The sequence below is a fragment of the Asterias amurensis genome, chromosome 6 (assembly GCF_032118995.1).
Source record: "Asterias amurensis chromosome 6, ASM3211899v1".
Taxonomy (NCBI): domain Eukaryota; kingdom Metazoa; phylum Echinodermata; class Asteroidea; order Forcipulatida; family Asteriidae; genus Asterias; species Asterias amurensis.
Genome location: NC_092653.1, coordinates 21,000,818 through 21,024,874, shown reverse-complemented (window position 1 = coordinate 21,024,874; position 24,057 = coordinate 21,000,818). Strand labels below are relative to the sequence as shown.

At 37.4% G+C, this 24,057-nt stretch overlaps 2 protein-coding genes across 8 annotated transcripts in view; one reads left to right on the top strand and one right to left on the bottom strand.

The window, feature by feature from the left end:
• The window catches only part of LOC139938976 (uncharacterized), an 88,373-nt gene extending 88,314 nt beyond the window's left edge, over nucleotides 1–59 (bottom strand). For all 6 annotated transcript variants that reach the window (XM_071934662.1, XM_071934664.1, XM_071934666.1 and 3 more), the window contains exon 1: nucleotides 1–59. In XM_071934662.1, coding sequence (XP_071790763.1) covers nucleotides 1–26 — 26 coding nt within the window. In that variant the 5' untranslated portion in view covers nucleotides 27–59.
• Nucleotides 60–397: 338 nt separating this feature from the next.
• Nucleotides 398–23,002, top strand: LOC139938977 (tectonic-like complex member MKS1). Of its 2 annotated transcripts, none has more exons than XM_071934669.1 (14): nucleotides 398–511; nucleotides 3,660–3,781; nucleotides 5,513–5,733; nucleotides 6,129–6,229; nucleotides 7,018–7,158; nucleotides 7,876–7,918; nucleotides 8,702–8,929; nucleotides 10,060–10,165; nucleotides 11,083–11,153; nucleotides 12,069–12,261; nucleotides 12,906–13,122; nucleotides 16,451–16,510; nucleotides 18,347–18,384; nucleotides 20,305–23,002. In XM_071934669.1, exons 1-14 carry the CDS (start codon nucleotides 423–425, stop codon nucleotides 20,367–20,369), a joined length of 1,695 nt encoding a protein of 564 aa, XP_071790770.1. In that variant the 5' UTR covers nucleotides 398–422; the 3' UTR covers nucleotides 20,370–23,002. The 2 variants fall into 2 exon arrangements, with proteins under 2 accessions (XP_071790770.1, XP_071790771.1); XM_071934670.1 differs by lacking the exon at nucleotides 398–511 and adding an exon at nucleotides 2,294–2,351.
• Nucleotides 23,003–24,057: the final 1,055 nt, after the last annotated feature.

The following is a 24,057-nucleotide window of genomic DNA, read 5'->3' as shown; positions in this document are numbered from 1 at the left end:
CTTTCTGGCGGTTGTCTGTTAGCCATAATTGCCTGAATGTAGCGCCATCTTTAGTGCAGTGACGTCAAAATAAATGTAGGTCACCGACCTTCACCTTTATGTCTGGATCCCAGTGTCATAGTACTCAGAACTCATGACAACAACAACATTATCCGACTGACTTATAAATTGGAATGGACGATTATTTTATAGGGGAAAATGTTATGATATTTATGTATAATCATGATGTACTACGGACAGATAACGGTTTAACAGATTTTGTTTAGCATGAATTAAAATTTTATCAAAGAGGTGTTTACATTACGTAAATACTTACTGGTATTCTAAGTTCTAGAAGCCTGATTTTATTTGTTATCATTAGCCCATCATTAGGAAATCCCTTCGCCCAAATATCTAGGCAACTCAAAACTACGCTATGAAAAATGGCGGAAGACAGCGGTGGACAAGACAGCAATGATCTTGGAACGGCATACTATCGTTCCAGAGATCCCATAAAGAATTTAAAAATCAAGTAAGTGTGGTTCTACAGAGTGGGCATGGATCTTGGTTTACTATTTCATTTTATGATTACCGTATTAGTAATTACGGTTTGGGTTGAACGCCAAGCGGATGTGCTTGTTTTTCATATATCCTCTGCTTACCAGTTATCACGCTATTATGCCTTTTTCTTTGAGTTGGGAAAAAAATAATGATGCCATATATCAACCGATGCCCTAATTATCTTCATTTGTTAATACGAAGTATGCAAACATATATTAAAACTTGATGGACATTAAAATGTTCACACCACACACCGATCTTGGATGACTTCAACTGGCCCCATTTGTTTTGAGTTTTTCCTGTTTTCACGGCAAACGAGAAAGTATGATTTCCCGGTGAAGCCATACATGGAAGAAACATCTGCAGTGACTACAAGTGTTCTTTGAGACTCTGTGTATGACTGTATAGCCAGCAGTTGCCTTCATTTTATTCAAAATATTTTTTTATTAAATTTTTAAAATTACCATGGTAACTTGCAAAAAATTTTAAAAAATAAAAAAAATATAAAAAGTGTGAATAATTACTGGCTTCAAAATCTGATTTCTATTTTTTTTTTTTTTTTTTCTTAATATTTATAATAAAGCGTATAAATAAACAGTGATAATTGAATCAACAAGCTGATGTTTAAATTTTAATATAAATAATAGTATTGATACGAGGGTTACAAAATAAAAATCTCCAAAAATATTAGAAAATGATATAAGGCACATGGCTTCTTTAAGCCTCGGTATTTTTTTTCAAGAATGCTCAGCAAAACATTCAGTCACATGATTTTGATCATCATGAATTGTGAATTGAAATAGCGTTTGATGAAACTTTTTCGGTGGGCAAATATTTTTATATGGCCTCAACATTATGACATATTTGTGTACCTTGTAGAAATGCCTAAAATACCAAACTTTTTGCATTTACAACTTGTAATACAAGTGCAAATGACCAGTGGAGCCTTACGTGTTTCTAAGTTTAGGTCAAAGAAGAGGAGACTCTTTGCTTGGCGAATAAAACCACACAATTTTTATCTTGGGACTGTTTACATCACGCACAGAGAGGTAAAAGATTTGCCACGATATTAGGGACACCTCGAAAACAGGACCTCCTACGATATATTAATAATTTTTTTCATATTCGTCATTGACACAACACCACCATGGCCATGGGGAAACTGACAAAGAATTGACTAGAGTGGGATTCGAACTAACGACCTCCGGTTAACGTGCCTGCGCTCTACCAACTGAGCTGTCTAGCCCTATTGGCGGTGTCCCTATTTTGTCAATATCTTTGGGGGTTCTTTGGTGATATTATTTTATAAATCATTCTGCTGAGTCTGACCTAGTTGCGATAACGTAACCCTCCTCCCGACGGCCGCCAGGCCGGAGGGTTACGAGTTTGTTTCGAGCGGAAACGGTTGATCTGGTCCAACACGTACAATTTCGACAGCTAGTCACCAGATTTGCCCCATTTTTACCACTTTTAAAAATCACGACACAAATTCTGAGGGTATGAACTTAATCCGCAAATCTAATGCAGCCTGCCATAATACTCAAAACACCATTTAGGAAATATTTCGAAGAAAAATGGACAAAAACTTACCAGATCCCGGAACGAATTCCCAGGTTTATATTTTGAACCTGTCGATGCTTTGCAAACGCATTATTTTGTTGTTGGGCTAAACCATTCTGTAAAAAGGATGTTACAATGTTGCAGTGCGTTTGCGCACTGTTCGTTTGCTTTGCACGCCGTTCACTCATAATGGCGCGCACGCACTGTAGCACTGCAACATTGTAACTCCTGGGATTTCGCTCCGGGATCTGGTAAGTTTTTGTCCATTTTTCTTCGAAATATTTCTTAAATGGTGTTTTGAGTATTATGGCAGGCTGCATTAGACATTGCGGTTTAAGTTTGTACCCTCAGAATTTGTGTCATGATTTTTAAAAGTGGTAAAAATGGGGCAAATCTGGTGACTAGCTGTCGAAATTGTACGTGTTGGACCAGATCAACCGTTTCCGCTCGAAACAAACTCGTAACCCTGCGGCCTGGCGGCCTACGGGAGGAGGGTTACGTTATCGCAACTAAGTCTGACAGTGACATTCACTTGACAATTGAATAATCATTGTGTTTTTTTTGTTTTTTTAAACTCACATTTTTCAAGATTGAAAACCAAACTTATTTTGTTATAAACCTTATTTCATTGAGGCTGGGAGGCCGTAATAATTCTTAAAGGAACATTACAGAATTGGTTTTGCTAGCAAAAAAGTTGCTGGCAGTGTAAACACTTTATTTAATCCAACATGACATAAACTGACAAACCTGTAGAAGTTTGAGTTTGATCGGCTATCTCTATCTGGGTCACGAGAGAACCTAAGAATTTAATTATTTTAACAAGTTTTTGAGTATGCGAAATGGATCATCTGGACCCCTGGCATAAGTTTTGAGAGTTCAAAGAACACAAAGAGCTGAATTTTGGCGAGATTTGATTTAAAAATAACCCTGAAAATTGGGAATGTAAAAAGGGTAAAACGGTCCGCTTGTGTTGTTAGATTTGATGGCCTATGAGATTCGTGGAGATGATAGCGGCACGATAGGGGCCTCATAGTTCTAGGAGTAATCAATGGTATGCTGCTCTCAACCCTGGTCCTAGTTGCGAGGAGGGTTACGTCAGGAGGAGGGTTACGTTATCGCAACTACCCTGGTCCAAGTTAATTATTGTATTGGGGAGAATTTTTACATGAGAACAAAACTGTGTCAGTTTCTGTCAGGACAGTTAGAGTAGGTATACACATTCAAAGCGGGGACCTATAACAAAAGAGGACAATAGGGTCCATGGTTTGGGAAAAGTCCACAGTTGGAAAACGTGTACAAAACCAAACGGAGCTGTTGCAAAAAAGTAAGAGTATAAACAAAAGAGGGACAATAGGAGGTCAACGGTTGCAGGCGTAAACAAGCTTGTAAGTATTTATTGTACATGGCCCATCTGTAGTAATTGATCAACTATGCATGCACTGGGATTACCAAACCAACACGCCTCCCAGAGGGGGTCATATGCCTGCTCCATTAATGAAAGTTCAAAAAGGGTAGGCCCTATTTGTATTTATTTGCTCTTTATTTTCTTCTTCTTAAAGAGTACACCTTAAGCGTGTTACAGGAACCAGTCTAGTCCCAACAGCTTTTGGCAATGATGAGGCAGGTCCTAGTCAAGAGGGGATGGCATTGAGACCAATGGGAAGTAAACATTCCATTAAATGTAGGTATTCATTTGTTGCACGAAGATATTATATTTAAAGGAACACGTTGCCTTGGATCGGTCGAGTTGGTCTTTGAAAAGCATTTGTAACCATTTGTTATAAAATGCATTATTGGTAGAAAGATGTTGTAAAAGTAGAATACAATGATCCACACAAACATGCCTCGAAATTGCGTGGTTTTCCTTTTACCTCATCAACTAACACGGTCGGCCATTTATGGGAGTCAAATTTTTGACTCCCATAAATGGCCGACCGTGTTAGTTCGCACAGTAAAAGGAAAACCACGCAATTTCGAGGCAAATATGTGTGGATCATTGTATTCTACTTTTAAAACATCTTTCCATATATATGCATTTTATAAAAAACGGTTACAAACCCTTTTTATAGACAAACTCGTCTGATCCAAGGCAACGTGTTCCTTTAAAGGCAGTGGACACTATTGGAAATTACTCAAATTAATTATCAGCATAAAACCATACTTGGTAACGAGTAATGGGGAGAGGTTGATAGTTTAAAACATTGTGAGAAACAGCTCCATCTGAAGTGACGTAGTTTTCGAGAAAGAAGTAATTTTCAACGATTTTGATTTCGAGACCTCAAGTTTAGAGTTTGAGGTCTCGAAATCAAGCATCTGAAAGCACACAACTTCGTGTGACAAGGGTGTTTTTTTCTTTTATAGTTATCTCCCAACTCCGACGACCAATCAAGCTAAAATTTTCACAGGTTTGGTATTTCATGCATATGTTGAGATACACCAAGTAAGAAGTGATAATGTACAATTAATTTAAGTTTTTACCCTAAACTGTTACTATAATACAGCACTGCATGTCTTAAAGACACTTGACACTTAAAGTTATTGTAAAAGACCAGTCTTCTCACTTTGTGTATCTCAACATGCATAAAAAACAAATCTGTGAAAATTTGAGCTCAATTGGTCGTTGCGAGATAATAATGAAAAAAGAAACACCCTTGTCACCTGAAGTTGTGTGCTTTCAGATGCTTGATTTCAAGACCTCAAAATCTAATTCTGAGGTCTCAAAATCAAATTCGTGGAAAATTACTTCTTTCTCAAAAACTATGTTACTTCAGAGGGAGCCGTTTCTCACAATGTTTCATACTATCAGCTCTCCATTCGTAACCAAGTAAGGTTTTATGCTAATAATTTTTTTGAGTAATTACTAATAGTGTCCACTGCCTTTAAAGGGTCTGTGTACTTTTTGTAACGCAATGTCCACAGATTTACATTTAACTTACACACTTTGAAGATAATGATCGTAGAAAGCTTCCCTGAAAATATTAGTGTAGTGTAATAGTGTATTGAAAATAATTTTGTTAATTGTTAATGAGACGAAAATTATTTAAGCATATCAAAAAGTATTTGTATGACATTTATTTACTCATTTCGCAAAAACTACATCACCTCGACAACTAATATTGTAAGATAAGCTTTCTACTATCATTATCTTCAAACCGTGTAAGTTTAATGTAAATCTGTGGACATTGTGTTTTGTGTTACAAAAAGTACCCAAATCCTTTAAGGATTTAGCATCCATAAGCGCCTTGAGTAGGTATCGAACCTCTAAACACCTGCCTTCTAGAGCAGTGTCTTAACCAGTAGACCATGGAGCTTTCCTGAGATGGCAAAATCAGTTTGATTCATTAAATTGGAGATGCTGCAATTTTTTTAAAATACTGATGATTTGTTTATCTCATTATACCCATCTGTACAGCTCAAGCCAGGCCAGAAGACAATGAAATATTTACCTTTAAATGGCAGCAGAAGCTGTTCAGTTCCAGAGAAGTGGATTTGTACAGAGATATGGGTAACTGTACACGCCCTGTGGAAGAGAAATATCATCGAGAGATCACGGCTCTGTATGAAGGAGATGGAAAACCTACTGCGCGTCTCTTCTCATATGTTGATCATGATTCATTTGCCAGCATAGAGGAGGTATGTCAACACAGAAAGCTTTAGAGCTGACTTCAGTCGGTACAATTCTAAGCATCAAGGAAAGTAGCTTATATTTGGAACTGGTTTGACCTCAGCAAATCCAGACTGTAGTTGTACATTTATGAACATATCAACAATTTGTTCTATTTCATATTTCGTTTCCAAAATAATTGGTGTTAAGAGTCTATGTAATTACTATGTTATTACTATTTTATTACAATGTTATTACAATTTGTCCTATTTCATACGTCATTTCCAAAATAATTGGTACTACCGGTGTATGTTATTACTAGAGTGACCCATTTGTGTAATTGCTAATAAGCAAACTTTCTTTTAGAGTCAGTTCTAATTAAAGATTGATGAGATCTGATTGCTTTCTTTTTGTCCAACTTAAGCAAAATATGGTGACAACATCTTGCAATGAGAAGCCAACCTTCCTAACCAAGAAGATGGAGAATGTGCGTAGGAGGAAACAAACAGACAGGAGAAGAGATGGGTAAGGATTATCTCCAACCTCCTCCCCTGCCTCACTCCTGGCCTCTTGCCTTCCACTATCGTTCAAGCAAAGTTGGTCCAAGTATTGCTATCCAAGCTACTTGTCCTACACAGGTAAATGGGTTGCTAAACAAGACAACCACACTCCCTCCCCTCCATCTAGAAAGTGGTTTTGCAATGAAGTTTGCATTCACACAAGCAAAGATTAATCAGTGAAAACACTTTCTTAAATACAGGATTTTCAGTTCCAGTTGGAATCGATTTCTGATTATCAGTTCCAGTTGGAATTGATTTCTGATTTTCAGTTCCAGTTGGAATTGATTTCTGCCTGACGGCTTTGTGAAAATATTTGCATGTTTTGAGTCAAAAGCAAAAAACCTTACACCAAGATATTCCTTTTGTCTATTTCTTTTTTTAATAAGAATTTGTTTTCAGTGTGACTCAAAGCAGTAGTTCCAGCAACTGACTTTCTTTTTAGACGATAAGAGACTGTATTTAAAATTTGTTAGAAAAAGAAAGAAATATTCCTCTGAAAGGTGATAAATGATCGTAAGCTTGGGTGTGATCCTTGGTTACTTGGCAGTTGATGGCTTCTTTCTACATATATTACCCCAGAACAAGGATATTGACAAACTAGGGAGATCGTCAACATAGGGCTAGATAGCTCAGTTAGAAGAACGCCAGTACTTTAATTTGGAGGGCGTTGGATCAAATCACTCTCTTGTACATTTTTCTTTTATCAACCCCAAATCAAAGGTGATAAATGTTGATATTTTTTAATATTTCCAGGTATGGTCAGGTCAACTCTTTTCAGCCCAAAATGAATCCGGTTGTCGAGGATCCATCTGATGAGCATAAACGCAGTGCTCATGTCATCAACACACCAGTACAAACCATGTACATCATGGCTGATCTCAGCTCTGTAGAAGAGTAAGAAATGACCTTTATCTTAAAGACACTGGACACTATTGGTAATTGTCAAAGACCAGTCTTCTCACTTGGTGTATCTCAACATATGCGCAAAATAACAAACCTGTGAAAATTTGAACTAAAACGGTCGTCGAAGTTGCGAGATAGTAATGGAAGAAAAAACACTCTGTTCACACAAAGTTGTGTGCTTTCAGATGCTTGATTTCGGGACACCAAAATCTAATTCTGAGGTCTCGAAATCAAATTCAAATATTTTAGTGGAAAATTTGTTCTGTCTCAAAAACTACGTTAATTCAGAGGGAGCTGTTTCTCACAATGGTTTATACTATCAACAGCTCTCCATTGTTTGTTACCAAGTAAGCTTTTATGCTAACAATTATTTTGAGTAACTACCAATAGTGTCCACTGCCTTTAAGCTTCTTATGATTTAAGAATTCTTCATGCTTTTTCAGTTTGGTGTTTTTTTCCCTGATTTTATTTGTCATAATTCTCTCCCCTCCTCAAGTTAAAAAAAGAGCGGATATTTGAACAACTCGGCAAATGCTTTCTCGGATGTCATAGAGGTCGTTGTGGGCATAGTTTGGTCTAGTTGGTCTAAATGTAAACCCTGTCATCTTGTTGAGAATCTCCATATTATTGTTGGATTCAAAAACCGTACTTACAGTGAAATAGATGATACTTTGACATGAGGTGACATTTTGGAATTTTCTTTTGCAGTGAGTCTACAATTCTAGATGAGTATATTCTATGCACCATAAAGGTATGTCTGTCAGAGGATGGCTCTCGTAGCTTAGTTCTTTTAAATTGTTTTATCATCAACTATTAAGGTGTCTTTGGATTTGGACAATTTTGGCAATTAAAACTGTTTGTTATAAAATTTACTATGGTTTGAAAGATAATTTAAAGTAGGCTATAATGATACAAATAGATTTCCCTTGAAATTGTGTGGTTTCTGTTTAATTTATGACTGAACACAGCCCACTATTTTATTTTGAAGGGCCAAATTTTCAACTCCACAAAATGAGGCAATTTTGTTTGTTTTGATTACTCACTTAATAAAGCACAGTGTATATGTTTGAGTGCATGGATAACCATTTAAGAGCAATTCCAAACAGCGAAGTGCTAGAGATATAAAGACAGTGTGCCCCTTAAAAGACAAGAAAGGCAAAGTCCAACAGACCGATCCATGAGGCTCCGCCCTCGGCCCTCGTGTGAGCAAGAACATGTGAGCTTCTCCGATGCCATTCTGCACAACTCAGCTGCCCTTCAAGCATACGCGCACACATGTCAGACTTTATTTTGTCAAACTTTTGGTGGCGCAATGGGTTGTGATCGGTCAGTACGCAATGGGGCAAAGCTTAATGGATCGGTCCTTTGTTTTGTTGCACTTCATCAATCAGGGATCTTAGTGGTTTTATATCCAGACTAAGCAGATCAAATCAACGTATTATTGATATATTTCTTTACACAACAACACTCCTGCTATGAAGCTTGTAAAATGTACATCTATTCTGTCCTTGATGTTGTTCTTTCTCTCCTTTAGTATGACACACATGGTGTACTGTCTCTAACTCCAGACTTCAACCATCATCGTTCCCCATACACCATTGTAACTGAGTCTACTCGGCGAGATACGTTTGAATACACAGTACAACTTGCCTCTCAGGCCATGGGTCAACGAGATCAGGACAGGGAAGCTAAGATGTTTCGGGAGTTATATCAGAGACATGTGGATTATATGGGAGCTATGGTGGGACATGACTTTGAGCAGGTGAGAATGGAATCACTCCTTTGGATTGATGTTGGCAAATAGAATAGATCAGTTGGTGGAGCACTGGCATGTAAATTCATGAGGTCACAGGTTCAAATCTGGTTCTAGTCAAACTATCTGTGTTCATCATAAAATTTACCAATACTATATTTAAGTAGGATTTGAAACTTTGCATGGTGGAAATATGATATGGAAAGGTTTGCGGTAACACCATTTAATGACTATCTCTACTGAGTTGGGGTGGTTCTGAAAAGAACCATTGGTTTCAACTCGACGTGTCGATCAGTATGCTCTGATCGTCTTCTGGAGATAAGAAAAAAGAAAAAAAAATATTGCATGAGAATTAGTGCTGGGTGAAATTTTGATATTCGGATACCGCTTGCCAACTATCCGAAATTAACCGGATATTCGAATATTTTTTTCCGCCGCTAGAGGGCGCTATTAAAACAAAATTTAAAAAATTAATATTAAGTTTTGGTTTTTTTTGCCGCTAGAGGGCACTGTTCGTTTGTGAATGAGATCGTATGGGCGGATTGATATTAGTTTTAGACAGTGTCACTCGGTTCATTCATTAAAATAACCGGATCTAATTTAAAGATGGCGATTTGCTTTTTCTTTTGATCGTGATTGACTCTACATGAAGGAAAACTTTTGTAATCTTTGAACAAATTACGTCAGAAATGTCATTCTTTTAACTCTTCACGGAGGTGAGCATAGTTAAATACTTTATTTATGCTGTTTTAATAGAAGTTTCATAAGGATTCAGACAAAACATTCCTATCAGTTGTCGCCCGACGTCCGCTGATATTCGGATATTAAAAGAATATCCGGTTACTTGGTTGTAATTACAGAACTATCCGGTTTATAAATAGGTATTCGCGCCCTATGCGGATATCCGGTTAAGAAAAAAAAGGCATTCGCGGTTACGGATAGGAAAACCTATTCGCCATTAACCGGTTATTCGAATAATTCGCCCAGGCCTAATGAGAATTCTGACAGAGTTGGCCATTACTTTAAGATCTAGGCAACCCAAATATGAAATTTAGAAACATTGATATCAGACATTTTTTTAACAAGAGAAAATAATGAGGTTATAGAAAGCAGAGATTAATAATCTTTTCTTATTCCAGGTTATATCAGGAATATTGAGGTTACTTGTTTATGGTGAGATCATATCAGCCAAAAACTACGAGTATGATAATCTCTATGTGCACTTTTTTGTGGAACTCCCCAAACGTGAGTATGACTTTAAACCACTTGCTATGGTATGAACAATTGTATTACTACATGACAGTTGTAAACACTAGACTGCAGGCTTGAGGCCAATGATTGTAGCATTGAGCCTTTATAGCGCACTATAGCAGTCCTGTGTTTTCCATTATGTATCTTCCAATGCTGTTGAGTTTTAAAGTATACTCGCCTATAGTACAGATGAGATAAATCTTCTTTAAAGCCATTGGACACTTTCGGTAAACATTATTTTCCAAAGGCCTACACTTCGTGTATCACAAATTATATATAAAATAACAAACCTGTGAAAATTTAGGCTCAATCGGTAATCGGAGTCAGGAAAAAATAACGGGAAAACCCACCCTTGTTTCCGCATGTTTCGCCGTGTCATGACATGTGTTTAAAAAAAATCCGTAATTCTCGATATCGATATCGAGAATTGATAATTGTTTAAATGTTTTCTCAAAAAGTAAAGCATTTCATGGAATAATATTTCAAGAGAAAACTTTTGCCATTACCTTCTGTAAACCCTGTAAGTTATTTGTAAATCTGTGAACTTTTTTTCTGTTTTTCTGTTCCAAAAGTGTCCAATGGTTTCTCATAGCAAGCACCCTTGTTAACATGTTTTCCACAGGCATGTGAGCTATGGACCTTTATCACGGTGTTGCCATTTTGATTTTACTCCATTCCAACTCATTGTAACCTGAAGCTGAACGAAATAATAGTCTGGTGCCGTGTTTGCACAATGGATGTAAGCATTCATTACTGTTGTTGGAATTAGGGAACATGACCAAGATGGTGACAGCGTAATAAAGGTCTATAGTGATTAAGTTCACTAATGAGGCATTCTTGGTTTCACTCCCATTAAGATATCATAATAACAAGAGAAGAATGACATCTACATTTGTCAATGTGTAATATAGATTGGTCAGCTGACAGATCCCAGCAGCTCTCCGGCGTCACACAGACATGCAGCACAAAGGAAGTCAACAGAGTAAGATTATCCCGTAGATTGTTAAGTAGGATTTAAAACTTTGCATGGTGGAAATACCAAATGGAAAAGTTTGCGGTAACACCATGAAATGACTATCTCTAAATGAGTTGGGTTGGTTCTGAAAAGAACCATTGGTTTCAACACGATGTTCGGTCTTTATGCTCTGATCGTCTTCTGGAGATAGTCATTACAAGGTGTTACCGCAAACCTTTCCATATGATAGATTTTTTGTTACTGTTATTTATATCTGGCAGTACTTATTTTTCACTTGTGCAATGTGTGCTATGAAGACCACCACTAGGATCAACAGAGAAATAAAACTTTTTGCAGATCTTGTCTTAAATAAAATAAGCAGTTTCGTTTTCAAATTAGCTGGCCTTTGTTGCAACACGGCAATGACCCTGCCGGTTTTAAACGGCCGTTTAAGAACTCGTCGCTACCCTTTTATTCCCTTTTGGAAGCATACACATAAAGACATGTTTTCACAACATCCACAGAACAAAAATGAATAGTCATATTCGTTGGTACTGCTTCTTGGTATTGTAGGAGAATACGAACATTCATATGTAAGTTCATTGTTACTGGAGGAGAATATGACTATTCATGAATATGTTGATTGTTACTGGAGGAGAATATGACTATTCATGAATATGTTGACTGTTACCGCAGGAGAATATGGATACTCATGAATATGTTGATTGTTACTGCAGGAAAAAGTGAATATTCATGAATATGTTGATTGTTACTGCAGGAGAATGTGAATATTCATGAATATGTTTAATGTTACTGCAGGAGAATGTGAATATTCATGAACATGCTGATTGTTATTGTAGGAGAATCTGAATTTTCATGAATATGTTGATTGTTACTGCAGGAGAATATGAATATTCATGAATATGTTGATTGTTACTGCAGGAGAATGTGGCATATTTCAGTTACCCATTTGATGTAGAGCTTTGTTACCGACATGAAGAGGTGGGTCAAGATGGTGATAATCAGGAATTACTACCTCAATGGCCTCAGATCTTCCTAGAGGTACTGTCTATTGATACCTGGCAGCGTTATCGCACAGAGGGCTACGGGTACCTGACCATTCCATCAAAACCAGGTAGGTACAATTTACTGCTAGTCATTTTTTTAATATTTGTAAAGAAATTACTTCTCAGGAGTTGCAATGTTTCTGGAATGTTTTAGGTGTATAAACACACCTAATGAGTATTTATTAGTAGTGCATTTGCCTTAAGGGTGCGCAGGCAAATGGAACCACATGAGTGACACCAGTTGCATTATTGCTTTAGATATCTGCGGAAAGGTTCCAACGATTACATATCACATGTCACATGTTGGTGAACCAACGTGAAGTGACATTGATGCAAAAGGTCCATTATTATGCTACTATGCACGCCTTCAAATCATATTTTTGTTGTGTATAAATATAATTCAAATTCCGTCCATATAGATCCTTGTCATTTAGATAACTAAATGTATAAAACGAAAAAACACCCTTGTTGCAAAGAATTGCTTGATTTTAGATGTATGCTTTTTCCCATGCATGAGAAAGGCTTTCTCTTTTTCAGGATGAAAAATGACCTCTTTCTCTGATACTACATTACTTCAAAGGGGATTGTTTCTAACAATGTTTTGTAACAACAATTACATCTCTCCAGTGCTCTTTAGCAAGTATTTTGTATGGACATTGACTTGTAGATTAATTACCAAAGGTTGACCCTGCCTTTAATTTTGGTCATCTAGGTATTCACACCATTGAAGTACAAACATGGCGTCCGTGTGGCCGTAATGTCTTTGACAACATGCGCCGATTCTTCATTGGCGGTTCACCCGAACTGGAGGACCCAACCTATATTTCTATCCCGCCAACACATGAGGGCGCTGTGATGAGCCGATTTGGTTTCCAGACAGAGGCAACTGGGAGTGTAAAAGTGAAGTTGAATTTACTGCAGCAGAGTCAGTGAGTGTTGAAATTATGAAAATACCCTGTTGCATAAAGACATGAGATAATGAGTGGCAGACTTAGGAACTAGGTAGATATACACAATTCCACAATGTGCATTTCCAGGATTTGACCTTGTAATCTGCTGCCACCTTATGTCTCCCAAAGCCTCCCATTGAATTGGCACATGAATAAGACTGGGTCCCTGTCTTTATCTGCAAGGACAAAGACAGGTCCCTGCTCCTCAGATCCAGTGATTCCATTACAATGATATCATTGCATAAATGCAGTTATTAAAAGCTACCTTAGCTGTGTTTGATTTGATTGGTCTTAGGTCACGTTGGTCACCAATCAAAACACAGATATAGTAAGCTTACTTTCGTTCATCTGCATGTGGACGTGTCCACAAGTGTGGTATAGTACTGCATATGGATGTGGATGTACGTGCATGTAATGTTGATGTACGTGTTGAATGTGTGCGCATATTTATGTGAAATGAATGTAGGTCAAAGGTGAATATACAAGCCGGTTTGGAGTCTGGTCTCTGGCGTTATTCACGAGCCTCGAAGTGTGACGTCAGATGTTCAGGCTACGTAGCACAACAATTGCTATTTTCTTGGATGTCGGACACTTCGTACCTTTGCCACTTCGTACCCGGGACACTTCGTACCTTTGCCACTTCGTACCCTGGACACTTCATACCTTCGGGACACTTTGTACCGTAACCAAATTGGTCACTTCGTACCGTGGGCGGGGTACGAAGTGACCATCAGCTGAGTCACTTCGTACCCTCAGCCGCGTCACTTCGTACCCTCAGCCGCGTCACTTCGTACCCTCAGCCGCGTCACTTCGTACCCTCAGTCGCGTCACTTTGTACCTTCATTAAAATGTGTATTCCTAAATTTCATGTTTGTTGAGATCAAAATTAATAATACATGTATGAATTATATTTTTGTTTGAATATTATGTAAATGTCAATTTTAATGTGAAATTAATATTTTGTATAAGTTAATTATTTTAAAGTCAAACAATATTTTAAAATCAAACAATCACGCAATAATAATAATAATAATAATAACTTTCGATTTATATAGCGCCTAATAATTAACACTTAATTCTCTAAGCGCTTTACAAAGAAGTACACTATAAATCAACAACAACATAAATATATATATATAACAAATAATACCACTACAAGCATAACGATACAACAATACAAGAACGTAAACTATTGTAAGAAAAGGTGCGTCTTTAAGGCACTCTTGAAATCACCAAGGGAAGATGTTTTCCTGATCGTCAAGGGCAGAGAATTCCACAGAGTTGGAGCCGAAGCCACAAAGGAACGGTCTCCATAGATATGCATATTGAAAGGGTGTACTGCAAGGAGGTGTTGTGACGATGATCGAAGTGTACGAACTGGATTATGCTTATGAATTAGATCTGACATATAAGATGGAGCAAGATTATTCTGGGCTTTAAAACACATCATAAGAATCTTAAAAACAACACGTTTTTCTACGGGCAACCAATGAAGTTTCTTTAGAAGAGGAGTGATGGAATCTCTGGAACGAGCACCCACTATTAACCTTGCTGCTGTGTTTTGAATTCTCTGTACACGGTTTAATTCCTTTTTCGGAAGGCCATACAACAATGAATTACAATTATCAACATGTGACATTATCAAAGCATGAACAAGTATATTAATAGATCTACTATTTAGATATTGCCGGATCTGTCCAATTTTCCGAATGGCTATGAATGCCAACCGACAGGTTTTAGTGATGTGATCAGACATTGTGAGGTGCTTATCCATGATTACACCCAAGTTGCGTGCCTTACTAACTGCAGGAATGTCAACTCCATCAACAGTGATAACAAGAGCCTCCAAAGGAGGTGGAGCAAACTTAGATATAAAATGTACAATTTCAGTCTTGGATGCATTGACAAGTAACTTGTTTCTGGTCGACCAAGAAGTAATGTCGTCAATGCACCTGTTAATACGACGTGTGGCAATCTCTCTGTCACCTGGTGAGAATGTTAAGTACACCTGAATGTCATCTGCATATATCATGGAATGAAGTCCATGAGCTTTGATGATATCATATATAGCGGCAGTATACAGTGTGTAGAGGAGAGGTCCCATAATAGAGCCTTGCGGAATTCCACAGTTGTCTTCGACAGAATAGGAATGTTGGTCCCCAATTTTCACAACATGAGAACGCTCCGAGAGATATGAAGAAAACCACTTGTGAACCAGGCCTCCAAATCCATACCGCTTTGTGAGTCGGATGAGCAAGATGGCATGGTCAATGGTATCAAAGGCCGCACTATAGTCCAGTAATACCAAGAGAGCTTCCTGCCGTTGGTCAAGAGAGACAAGAATGTCATTCTGGACTCGCAATAATGCAGTCTCTACACTGTAGTGTCTCTTGTACGCCGACTGCGTGGGAGTATGCAAATTTTTCTCAGTTAGATACTCCAACACTTGAGCACTTACAGCTTTCTCAATCACTTTGCTAAAGTAATTCAAGTTCGAGATGGGGCGATAATTTGCGAGATCATCCTGTGGAGCACCAACCTTCTTCAAAAGAGGGGTAACAATGGCTTTCCTAAACACATGAGGCATGACTCCCATGAGGCAATCATCAAAATGGCTCCTTGATCCAAACAAAATAGTAACAGTTGGTTTGATTTGCTTTTATTTCATAATCATCCGATCACAAAGCACAAAATAATCATAAACAATGCAGAAATCACGAATTAGTACGAAGGTAGGAAGTGTCTCGTGAGAAGGTACGAAGTGACTCGTGAGAAGGTACGAAGTGTCTTGTAAGAAGGTACGAAGTGTCCAAGGTACGAAGTGTCCAAAGTCACTTCGTACCTTAAAAAGGTACGAAGTGTCCAGGGTACGAAGTGGTAAAGGTACGAAGTGTCCTGACACCATTTTCTTAAACAGAAGCATTTTGTAAGCATGAACAGAAACAGTTTTGTTGTGTATGCAATTTGCTTATTTCTTAGATTTCCAAATAATCATACATGAAATCATTCAAACTACTAATCCGCCCATTGGGAAAAGCTTCTTTTTTCATATCCTTTTTACACTTCTGTTGATTGCCCCCTTGTTTTCCTGAAATTTTAATTGTGAAAAACTTTTATGCCAGTCATTAGGGGAAACACAAAGTTAGTCAGAATATAAAAATCTTTTTCAAAATCCACCAAAACCCCCCCAAAAATTCATTCTAAGAATACATCTCAGGAATCTGGAGTGCAGTGTCATATTACTTGCATCTTACATTAAACATGTAAATGATAAGGGCCTCACTAAAAAATGTCTATTTTATTTCAGGATCTTCATGGAAAAGTCCACTTCTAAGAAGAAGGTTGGAACATTACTGGATAGGCTTGGGTAAGTGTTGAGCTTTTAATTTAAATCCCAACAACAGAATGCGTAGGTCTTGCGCGGATTCACACTTCTGGGACCGCGTCGGTCCAAACCATGTGAGCAAAAAGTTTGTTCTTCAAACACTTGAGTTTAATTTCACTGTTGGGAAAGTAAAATTTAGTCATGAAACATATGAATGTAAAATAAATTTTACAAATCAACACAGAAACCCAAGATTAAGACTTGACCTCTGTTTCCGGTTACTTGTGAACAATTCCATGCGAGTTGGTTGTCTGTATCGTGCTCGGATGTTCTTACCTCATGATGCTATTCTCAACCTGTATAAGACAACTATACGTCCCCTGTTGGAGTACTGTTGTCACATCTGGGCTGGAGCTTCTTCCTGTCATTTATCTTTATTAGATAGGGTGCAGAAGCGTATTGTTAATCTTGTTGGGGTCAATGTTACAACCTCTTTCCCACCGTAGGTCTGTAGCCAGCCTCTGTCTTTCCTACAGATATTTTCATGGTAAATGTGCCACCAGTCCGTTTGACCTAGTTCCTCCTATCAGGGTGTTTGAGTGTGATACCAGACTTTCTACTTTCTTCTCACTCATACACTCTTGATTTGTTGAGATGTAGAAGAGTCATTCCAACAGTTTTTTTCCAAGTACTGCATCTCTTTGGAACTCTGTTGGATGCTCCAAATGAGTGCTGGATTGTTTTAAGAGGAATATCAATTCCTGCCTCCAGCTCTCCTGAGTTATTTTCATGTTTAATCATTTTCTTCTTGTAGCCCCTTACCTAGAGTGGCTTTTAGCCTTGTTTGGGGCGAACTTTCAAAACAAAAAATAGAAAATAACAAAATTAAGAATGTTATCACTAATCTTATATAATGGTCGTACACGTTCGGGCGTGATTAGCAAATGGGAATTCTACCAAAATAATTTTGTTTCAATGTCAGTTTTCACAATTTATATATATTTTATACAAATTTAATTTGTGTTTTTATTTCAGGATTTTTTTGTAAATAGAAGATTTTGTTAAAGAAAATTATAGTTTGATTCAATTTGTTTCTTGTTTTCTTGAATGCACAAGACTTGCACTGTCTATGGTATCGTGCACATTGGAACGACTCCTTAATGATCCAAAACCTGGCATGGATAATGTATTAAATAGCAATGCCGTGACTTGGCCCAAGGTAGACCTAGCTGTGTAAATGTGCACAAAATCATGGGTTTCTTTGCTTTTATTTAAAAGGAATCACCTTATTTGATCCAATTTTGTCAGGTTGATTAGATGGTGTGTTTTACTCAAAACTTAAAGACCTGCTTAAACGAAAATTTCAAGTCTTAAACGTTGGTGAAATTCACTTAAAATGTTTTCAAAGAATAGGGAAATCAAGTCATATGACTATAAAAAGATTTCAATTGTGTAAAAAAAACAATCATTTTGAATGCCCTTATCCAGCGCTTTTCTGAGAGATTTGCGAAAAGCCTTGTTACGTAATCACTCTCAAAACATCATCTCTGGGAGCTCCAATTTGTAAAGCCGCTTTGTTGCAGCGTGGAGGCATAACAAAGCAAGCTCCAAAAGATGAAGTCAGCGGCATTGTCCTTTAGTTCTTCAAAACCTTTAGGTTGGGGCCTGATTTTTACACAAAATTCAGTAGTGTACAAATATCAAAATTACATTAAAATGGTGAACAGGTACATTATAAACAAGTTAAAATACCATTTCCGTTGAAAACATTCCGCTCAGGTAGCTGTTTAAGGATGGGAATGAATTCACTCTTCCAAAACCAATGTTATAGTTTTCTCAGGATATTTTGAGACACTTTGTTTTTGTTTCTTTGAACAGTGGTCTTACAATGCAAGCATCTGTCCAAAATGTTCTTGGTAAGTTCTATGATTTTGTACTCAGTTAATCAAATGTTTTGTATATAGATAGGTGCTCACATTATTGAGACACAGCGTATTTCACAATTTTAAACTAGCATGTAGCATGGAGGAATGAATACATGGAGTTCGAACAAGCCCTACATCAAAAGGACAAGGTTGGCTGTCGGAGTCATCCACCACCTCTCGATAGTCCAATTAGCGTGGTTGTGTTGAGCCCACAAGAATGATGTCTGAGACGATGACGAAATGTCCCGTGAATCGCTAACGGCTTGTTGCCTGGGTTTTCTTTTCAAAAGTGTATTTTTTCAAAACGTCTATAACATTTCTGGAACACTCTGGATGCTTCAAAAACATATCCGAATGGACGCGGAAGAGTGCACTGGAGATCACTGGAAAACCACTAAAATCATCAAGAAATCATCACATATTTCCCTCTTAATGTTAGGCTATTGTTCTGACAAAAGATGTCATATCTTACCTTTAAAAAAACGATTTATCTGCAAAAGAAGTTGGAAAAGATTTGGAAATTCAACACGTATCAATCAAGACATAGCACGCACAGCTGTTAGCATTAATAAGATTCTGCGCATGGGTTCTACATGTATGTGTGTAAGCCCGTATGAGCTTCTAGACTATCTTGCATGCGCGAACTATTCTGTTCCCCAGTAATGGTCAGTGTCGGCAGCCGACCCTGTGCACAAAGGACAATGTAAATCTGTCGCATAGCTAGAGGTTTGGCAGGTCATTCAAACTCCATTTATTTCCTTCCTCCATGCATGTAGCATCAGTGCATGTTTAGGAGATACAATGTTTTTGTACTGACACAACGGTTGTATTTGCACTGATGCTGATGTTATGTCCAACCCTGGCCCACTGTTCTGTGCAGCCATCCATAGAGGTGGTTCAAAATATAGTGCGCCCTCTACAGTTAGCCCAGGAGAGGCCACAATGCATCTTGGGATAATAAAGTCCACAAGTTTCAATTCACTAGCAGCACCCACCACCACAATTGTTTAAAGGGTCTATGTACTTTTTGTAGGACAAAAAAACACAATGTCTACAGAATTACACCAAACTTACACAGTTTGAAGATAATGATAGTAGAAAGATTCCCTGAAAATATTACTTGCTGAAGTGCTGTAGTTTTTGAGAAATGAGTAAAACAATGTCATGAATATAATTTTTGTCTCAGTGATCATGAGACAACAATTATTTTAGCATGTAAAAATGTATTTTCATGACATTGTTTATTGTTTTACTCGTTTCTCAAAAACTATAGCACCTCGGCAAGTAATATTTTAAGGTATGCTTTCTACTATAATTATCTTCAAACGGTGTAAGTTTAATGTAAATCTGTGGACATTGTGTTTTGTGTTACAAAAAGTACCCAAATCCTTCAAGTACATTCATTGTTTGTATACAAAGAACTATCATCTTATGCTGTAAATGCAAATGAATACATCATCTGTGTGTACAGCATAAGAGGGTAGTTCTTGTGAGGCTGGTGAATATTTGTCACATTCATGTCAGCCTTGGTCCAAACTGCCTCCATGATGCTGAGTTTGGGTTGTGACTGATTTTTGGTTGATCCCTTTGTTTGAACATGGCCTTTCTTGGGTGAACCGTAGAGGGCACACTATACTGCTAACCATTTGTTTCAACCCAAGGGTTTGAGTTACTGAATGTACACCAGGGGTCGATTTCACAAAGCGTTAAGATTGATCTTAAGTTCAAATCAATAGTAATTGCTAAGCAATGTATGATGTCACAATACAAATCACTTTGGTGATAATGGCAAACTCATATTAAGATGAATCTTGGTGCTTTATGAAATCGACACCAGGCATGCCAGGGCCCACATTCAATTGATCACATGTTTGTGTTAAAGTAGTGTCATCTTTTGTTTTGTAATTACAGAGTTGTTTCAGAAAGCTCGGAAGAGAATGCAAGCAGCCAAAGAGACATTGTCGACTATTCAGTGAGGAAAGTCAGTGAAGAATAGCTGTGCAGTTAAAATGCATTTAGGTTAAGTCTGTCAGACCACCCACAATGTCTATTGTACACTATTGGTGTATATAGCCTTTTACAATGATGCATTTTCTAAAACAAAACTTGGTTGTATATTTTTGTTAACAAACTCAGACATACATCCTCAACCATTTGATTGAGGGAAACTCAGTGAGTTGTGACCATTTCATAAAGTGTGTGTTGTTGGCTCAGTGACTTGTGACTGTTATCAATCTGTTCCTAGTAGTTGTCAGACTATTTTGAGTACTGACTGTTGTCGGTCTATTTTGCATTAGCTAAGATATAACCCTTAAAGCCATTGGACCCTTTCGGTTCAGAAAAAAAGTAAAAGTTCACAGATTTACAAATAACTTACAGGGTTTACAGAAGGCAATGGTGAAAGACTTCTCTTGAAATATTATCCCATGAAATGCTTTACTTTTTGAGAAAACAGCAAAACAATATAAATTCTCGTTAATGAGAATTACGGATTTATTTTAAACACATGTCATGACACGGCGAAACGCGCGGAAACAAGGGTGGGGTTTTCCGTTGTTTTCTCCCGACTCCGATGACCGATTGAGCCTAAATTTTCACAGGTTTGTTATTTGATATAGAAGTTGTGGTACACAAAGTGTGGGCCTTGGACAACACTGTTTACCGAAAGGGTCCAATGGCTTCAAGTAGTTGACTGCAACATGATATTGACCCAAAATACACCTGACCTAGCAATGTACATTGAGTATAAAAATCTCCATCAATTTCAAGAAAGATTTCATAGAGATTTTGTTTTTCTTATACTTAAATGTATGGTTCATATTGATGCAAGCTTGTTGCACAAACGTTAAACAGTTGTTTATTTGGAACAGGCTTTAGTATGTAATGTGCTTCAAACTTAAAAGAACACGCCGCCTTGGATCGGTCGAGTTGGTCTTTGAAAAGCGTTCAGTAACTGTTTGTTTTAAAATGCATATGGGTAGAAAGACGTTGTAAAAGTATAATACAATGATCTACACAAGTATGCCTCGAAATTGCATGGTTTTCTTTTTACCTCGTCGACTAACACGGTCGGCCATTAATTTTATGGGAGTCTAATTTTTGACTCCCATAAATGGCCGACCGTGTTATAGAAAGGGAAACCGTGCAATTTTGAGTGATACTTATGTAGATCATTATATTCTACTTTTAAAACATCTTTCTCACCATATGCATTTCATTACAAGCGGTTTCAAACGCTTTCTATAGACTCGTCCGATCCAAGGCAACGTGTTCCTTTAATTTGAACAGAAGAATTGACTAGAGTGGGACCTGCGACCTCCAGATTAACATGCTGGTGCTCTACCATTGGAGCCAGTACTATGTTGGCAGTCTCCCTATTTTGTCAATATCTTTGTTTGGGGGGTGGGGGGGGGGGGGGTTGACAGTCAGAAGCAATTCAAAATTACCATAAAACTGCCTTGTAGCCAGAGATTACACCCAAGTTTACCAAACATCCTGGGAAGTGGTAGCAGAGGTGTCCCCATACATGTACATTTTAAAATAACTTTTGGTTGAACAAAGAAAAGGTGACAAGATAATAATGGTCACTTCTGTAGCGCCGGTATCGGCCGAAAGCGGCGCTCATGGCGCTACTCTGCAGAAGAACAACTATTAAAGTCACCTGGAAAAAGATTTTTTTTTCTTTCAAAAATTTTTTAGTAATTGTTTGTCATGATTTATATGTTTAAAAAATATATAAAGTTGTTTGGGGGCTGACTCCGCCTACCCCTTTTGTGACGTCAATCGAGGCAGACTTTGCCTGCAATGCGTATAGTAAACACACGTGCAAAGTACATGTACGTCCAAGTCGTGAGTTGGTACATTTCAAAAAGTGTTTTTCTGCATTCAGCAGCAATACACCTGGTCGGCATTGCAGGGGAAAAAAAAAAAAAAACTCACGACTTGGTCCGTACATGTACTTTGCAATTGTGTTTACTCTATGCATTTCAGGCAAAGTCTGCCTCGATTGACGTCACGAACAGCGCCCTCTTGGGTCGGGGTCTACTCTTAAATTTGTAAATAACATAAGAACTGATTTTTTTAAACCTTAGTTAACTGTTTATTCACATTCCACTCATCAAAACACATATATTAGTGACAAAAGCTTTATTTTGAAAAAATACCATTTCCAGGTGACTTTAAGCAATGAAGTAGCAAAACATAAAAAGAAAAGTAAACATAACAAAAAGCTTCTCTATGAAGATGAGTTTTTAAACTTTTCTTGAATATGTTGAGTGAGTTGGAAAGTTTCACAGTTTCAGGTAGGGAGTTCCGAAGCCTCGGTGCTGCGCTCTGAAAACTTCTCTCCCCCATCGATGATTTGTCTTTATTTCCTGGAGGAGTTTGTGTTTTGTAGACCGTAAGCCACATTGTCCTGGAGTGTATATCTGCACAAAATTACTTAAATATGCAAGAGCAGGATTGAACCTGTGCCCTCCAGATTAAAGTTATTATTTTAACAGAATTCAAAGCAATTATTTGAATATGATTTTCTTTCATGAAACTGTATGTGCCCCTGTTTTGTTGTGAATATATTTATTTTATCATGTGTAAATAAAGTTGTAGCAAAGCAATCAAAACAAAGTGTTCATAATTATTAATTCCTGTGACTGGTTGAATTTGATTCATAAGGCTCTATTGAAAGTAATTTTCAGGAAGTTGACCATATAATCAGCATTAATTTAAAGGCAGTGGACACTTGGTAATTACTCAAAGCATAAAACCTTACTTGGTAACGAGTAATGGAGAGCTGTTGATAGTAAAAAACATTGCAAACAACAGCTCCTTCTGAAGTAACGTAATTTTTTGAGAATGAAGTAATTTCTTATTAAAATATTTGAATTTGATTTCGAGACCTCCAAATTAGATTTTGAGGTCTCGAAATCAAGCATCTGAAAGCACATTACTTGTGCAACAAGAGCGTCTTTTCTTTCATTATTGTCTCGCAACTTTGACGACCAATTGAGCTCAAATTTTTACAGGTTTGTTATTTTATGCATATGTTGAGATACACCAAGTGAGAATACTGGTCTTTGATAATTACTTATAGTGTCTATAGTTTCTTTAAATTGCCACAAACGGACAAATGTTTTTTTCATAAGATGTTTATGGTTGTCCGGTCATGGATAGTGAACTTAACTGCAGCTGCTCAATTGACCACATATGCAGTGATTCTCTTTTGCCATGTTGGTGATGGGGATGTTAGACTCTGCATAAACAATTACTACAGTCTGTAGATCTGTCCAAAACAAACATCAGAATTGAAGTGGTCAAAGCTTGTATTGTTAGAATACATTGATGTCCTATCTATCTATTCAAAGTCTATGCCCTAGTAATATGGTTGAGGAAGAGGCTGGACTTGGAGTCTAGACAGGTGATGGGGTTTAGATGGGAGAACAAACACTGACTTACATGATGTTGAATAAATCGTACAAGCAGAAAGTATCAGGCGGATTAACAAGGAAGATTAACATGACTGGTAGGATCTATTGGTTTTATTTCATTTCAAGATGGTAGTAAAACTACTTGCTTAAACATAGCCATATGGATAAGTGTATTAATAAAGTAAAGGTTTAAAGTTACCATACAGTGTTGAAATTTATCAAGCAATAAACGGCATGGGAA

Bases quoted from the DNA above. Each gene is read 5' to 3' on its own strand.
- LOC139938977 (XM_071934669.1), top strand. From the start codon at position 423: ATGGCGGAAGACAGCGGTGGACAAGACAGCAATGATCTTGGAACGGCA. The intron at 512-3,659 runs GTAAGTGTGGTT...TTCTTCTTAAAG, and splicing joins ATAAAGAATTTAAAAATCAA to AGTACACCTTAAGCGTGTTA. The intron at 16,511-18,346 runs GTAAGTGTTGAG...TTCTTTGAACAG, and splicing joins ACATTACTGGATAGGCTTGG to TGGTCTTACAATGCAAGCAT.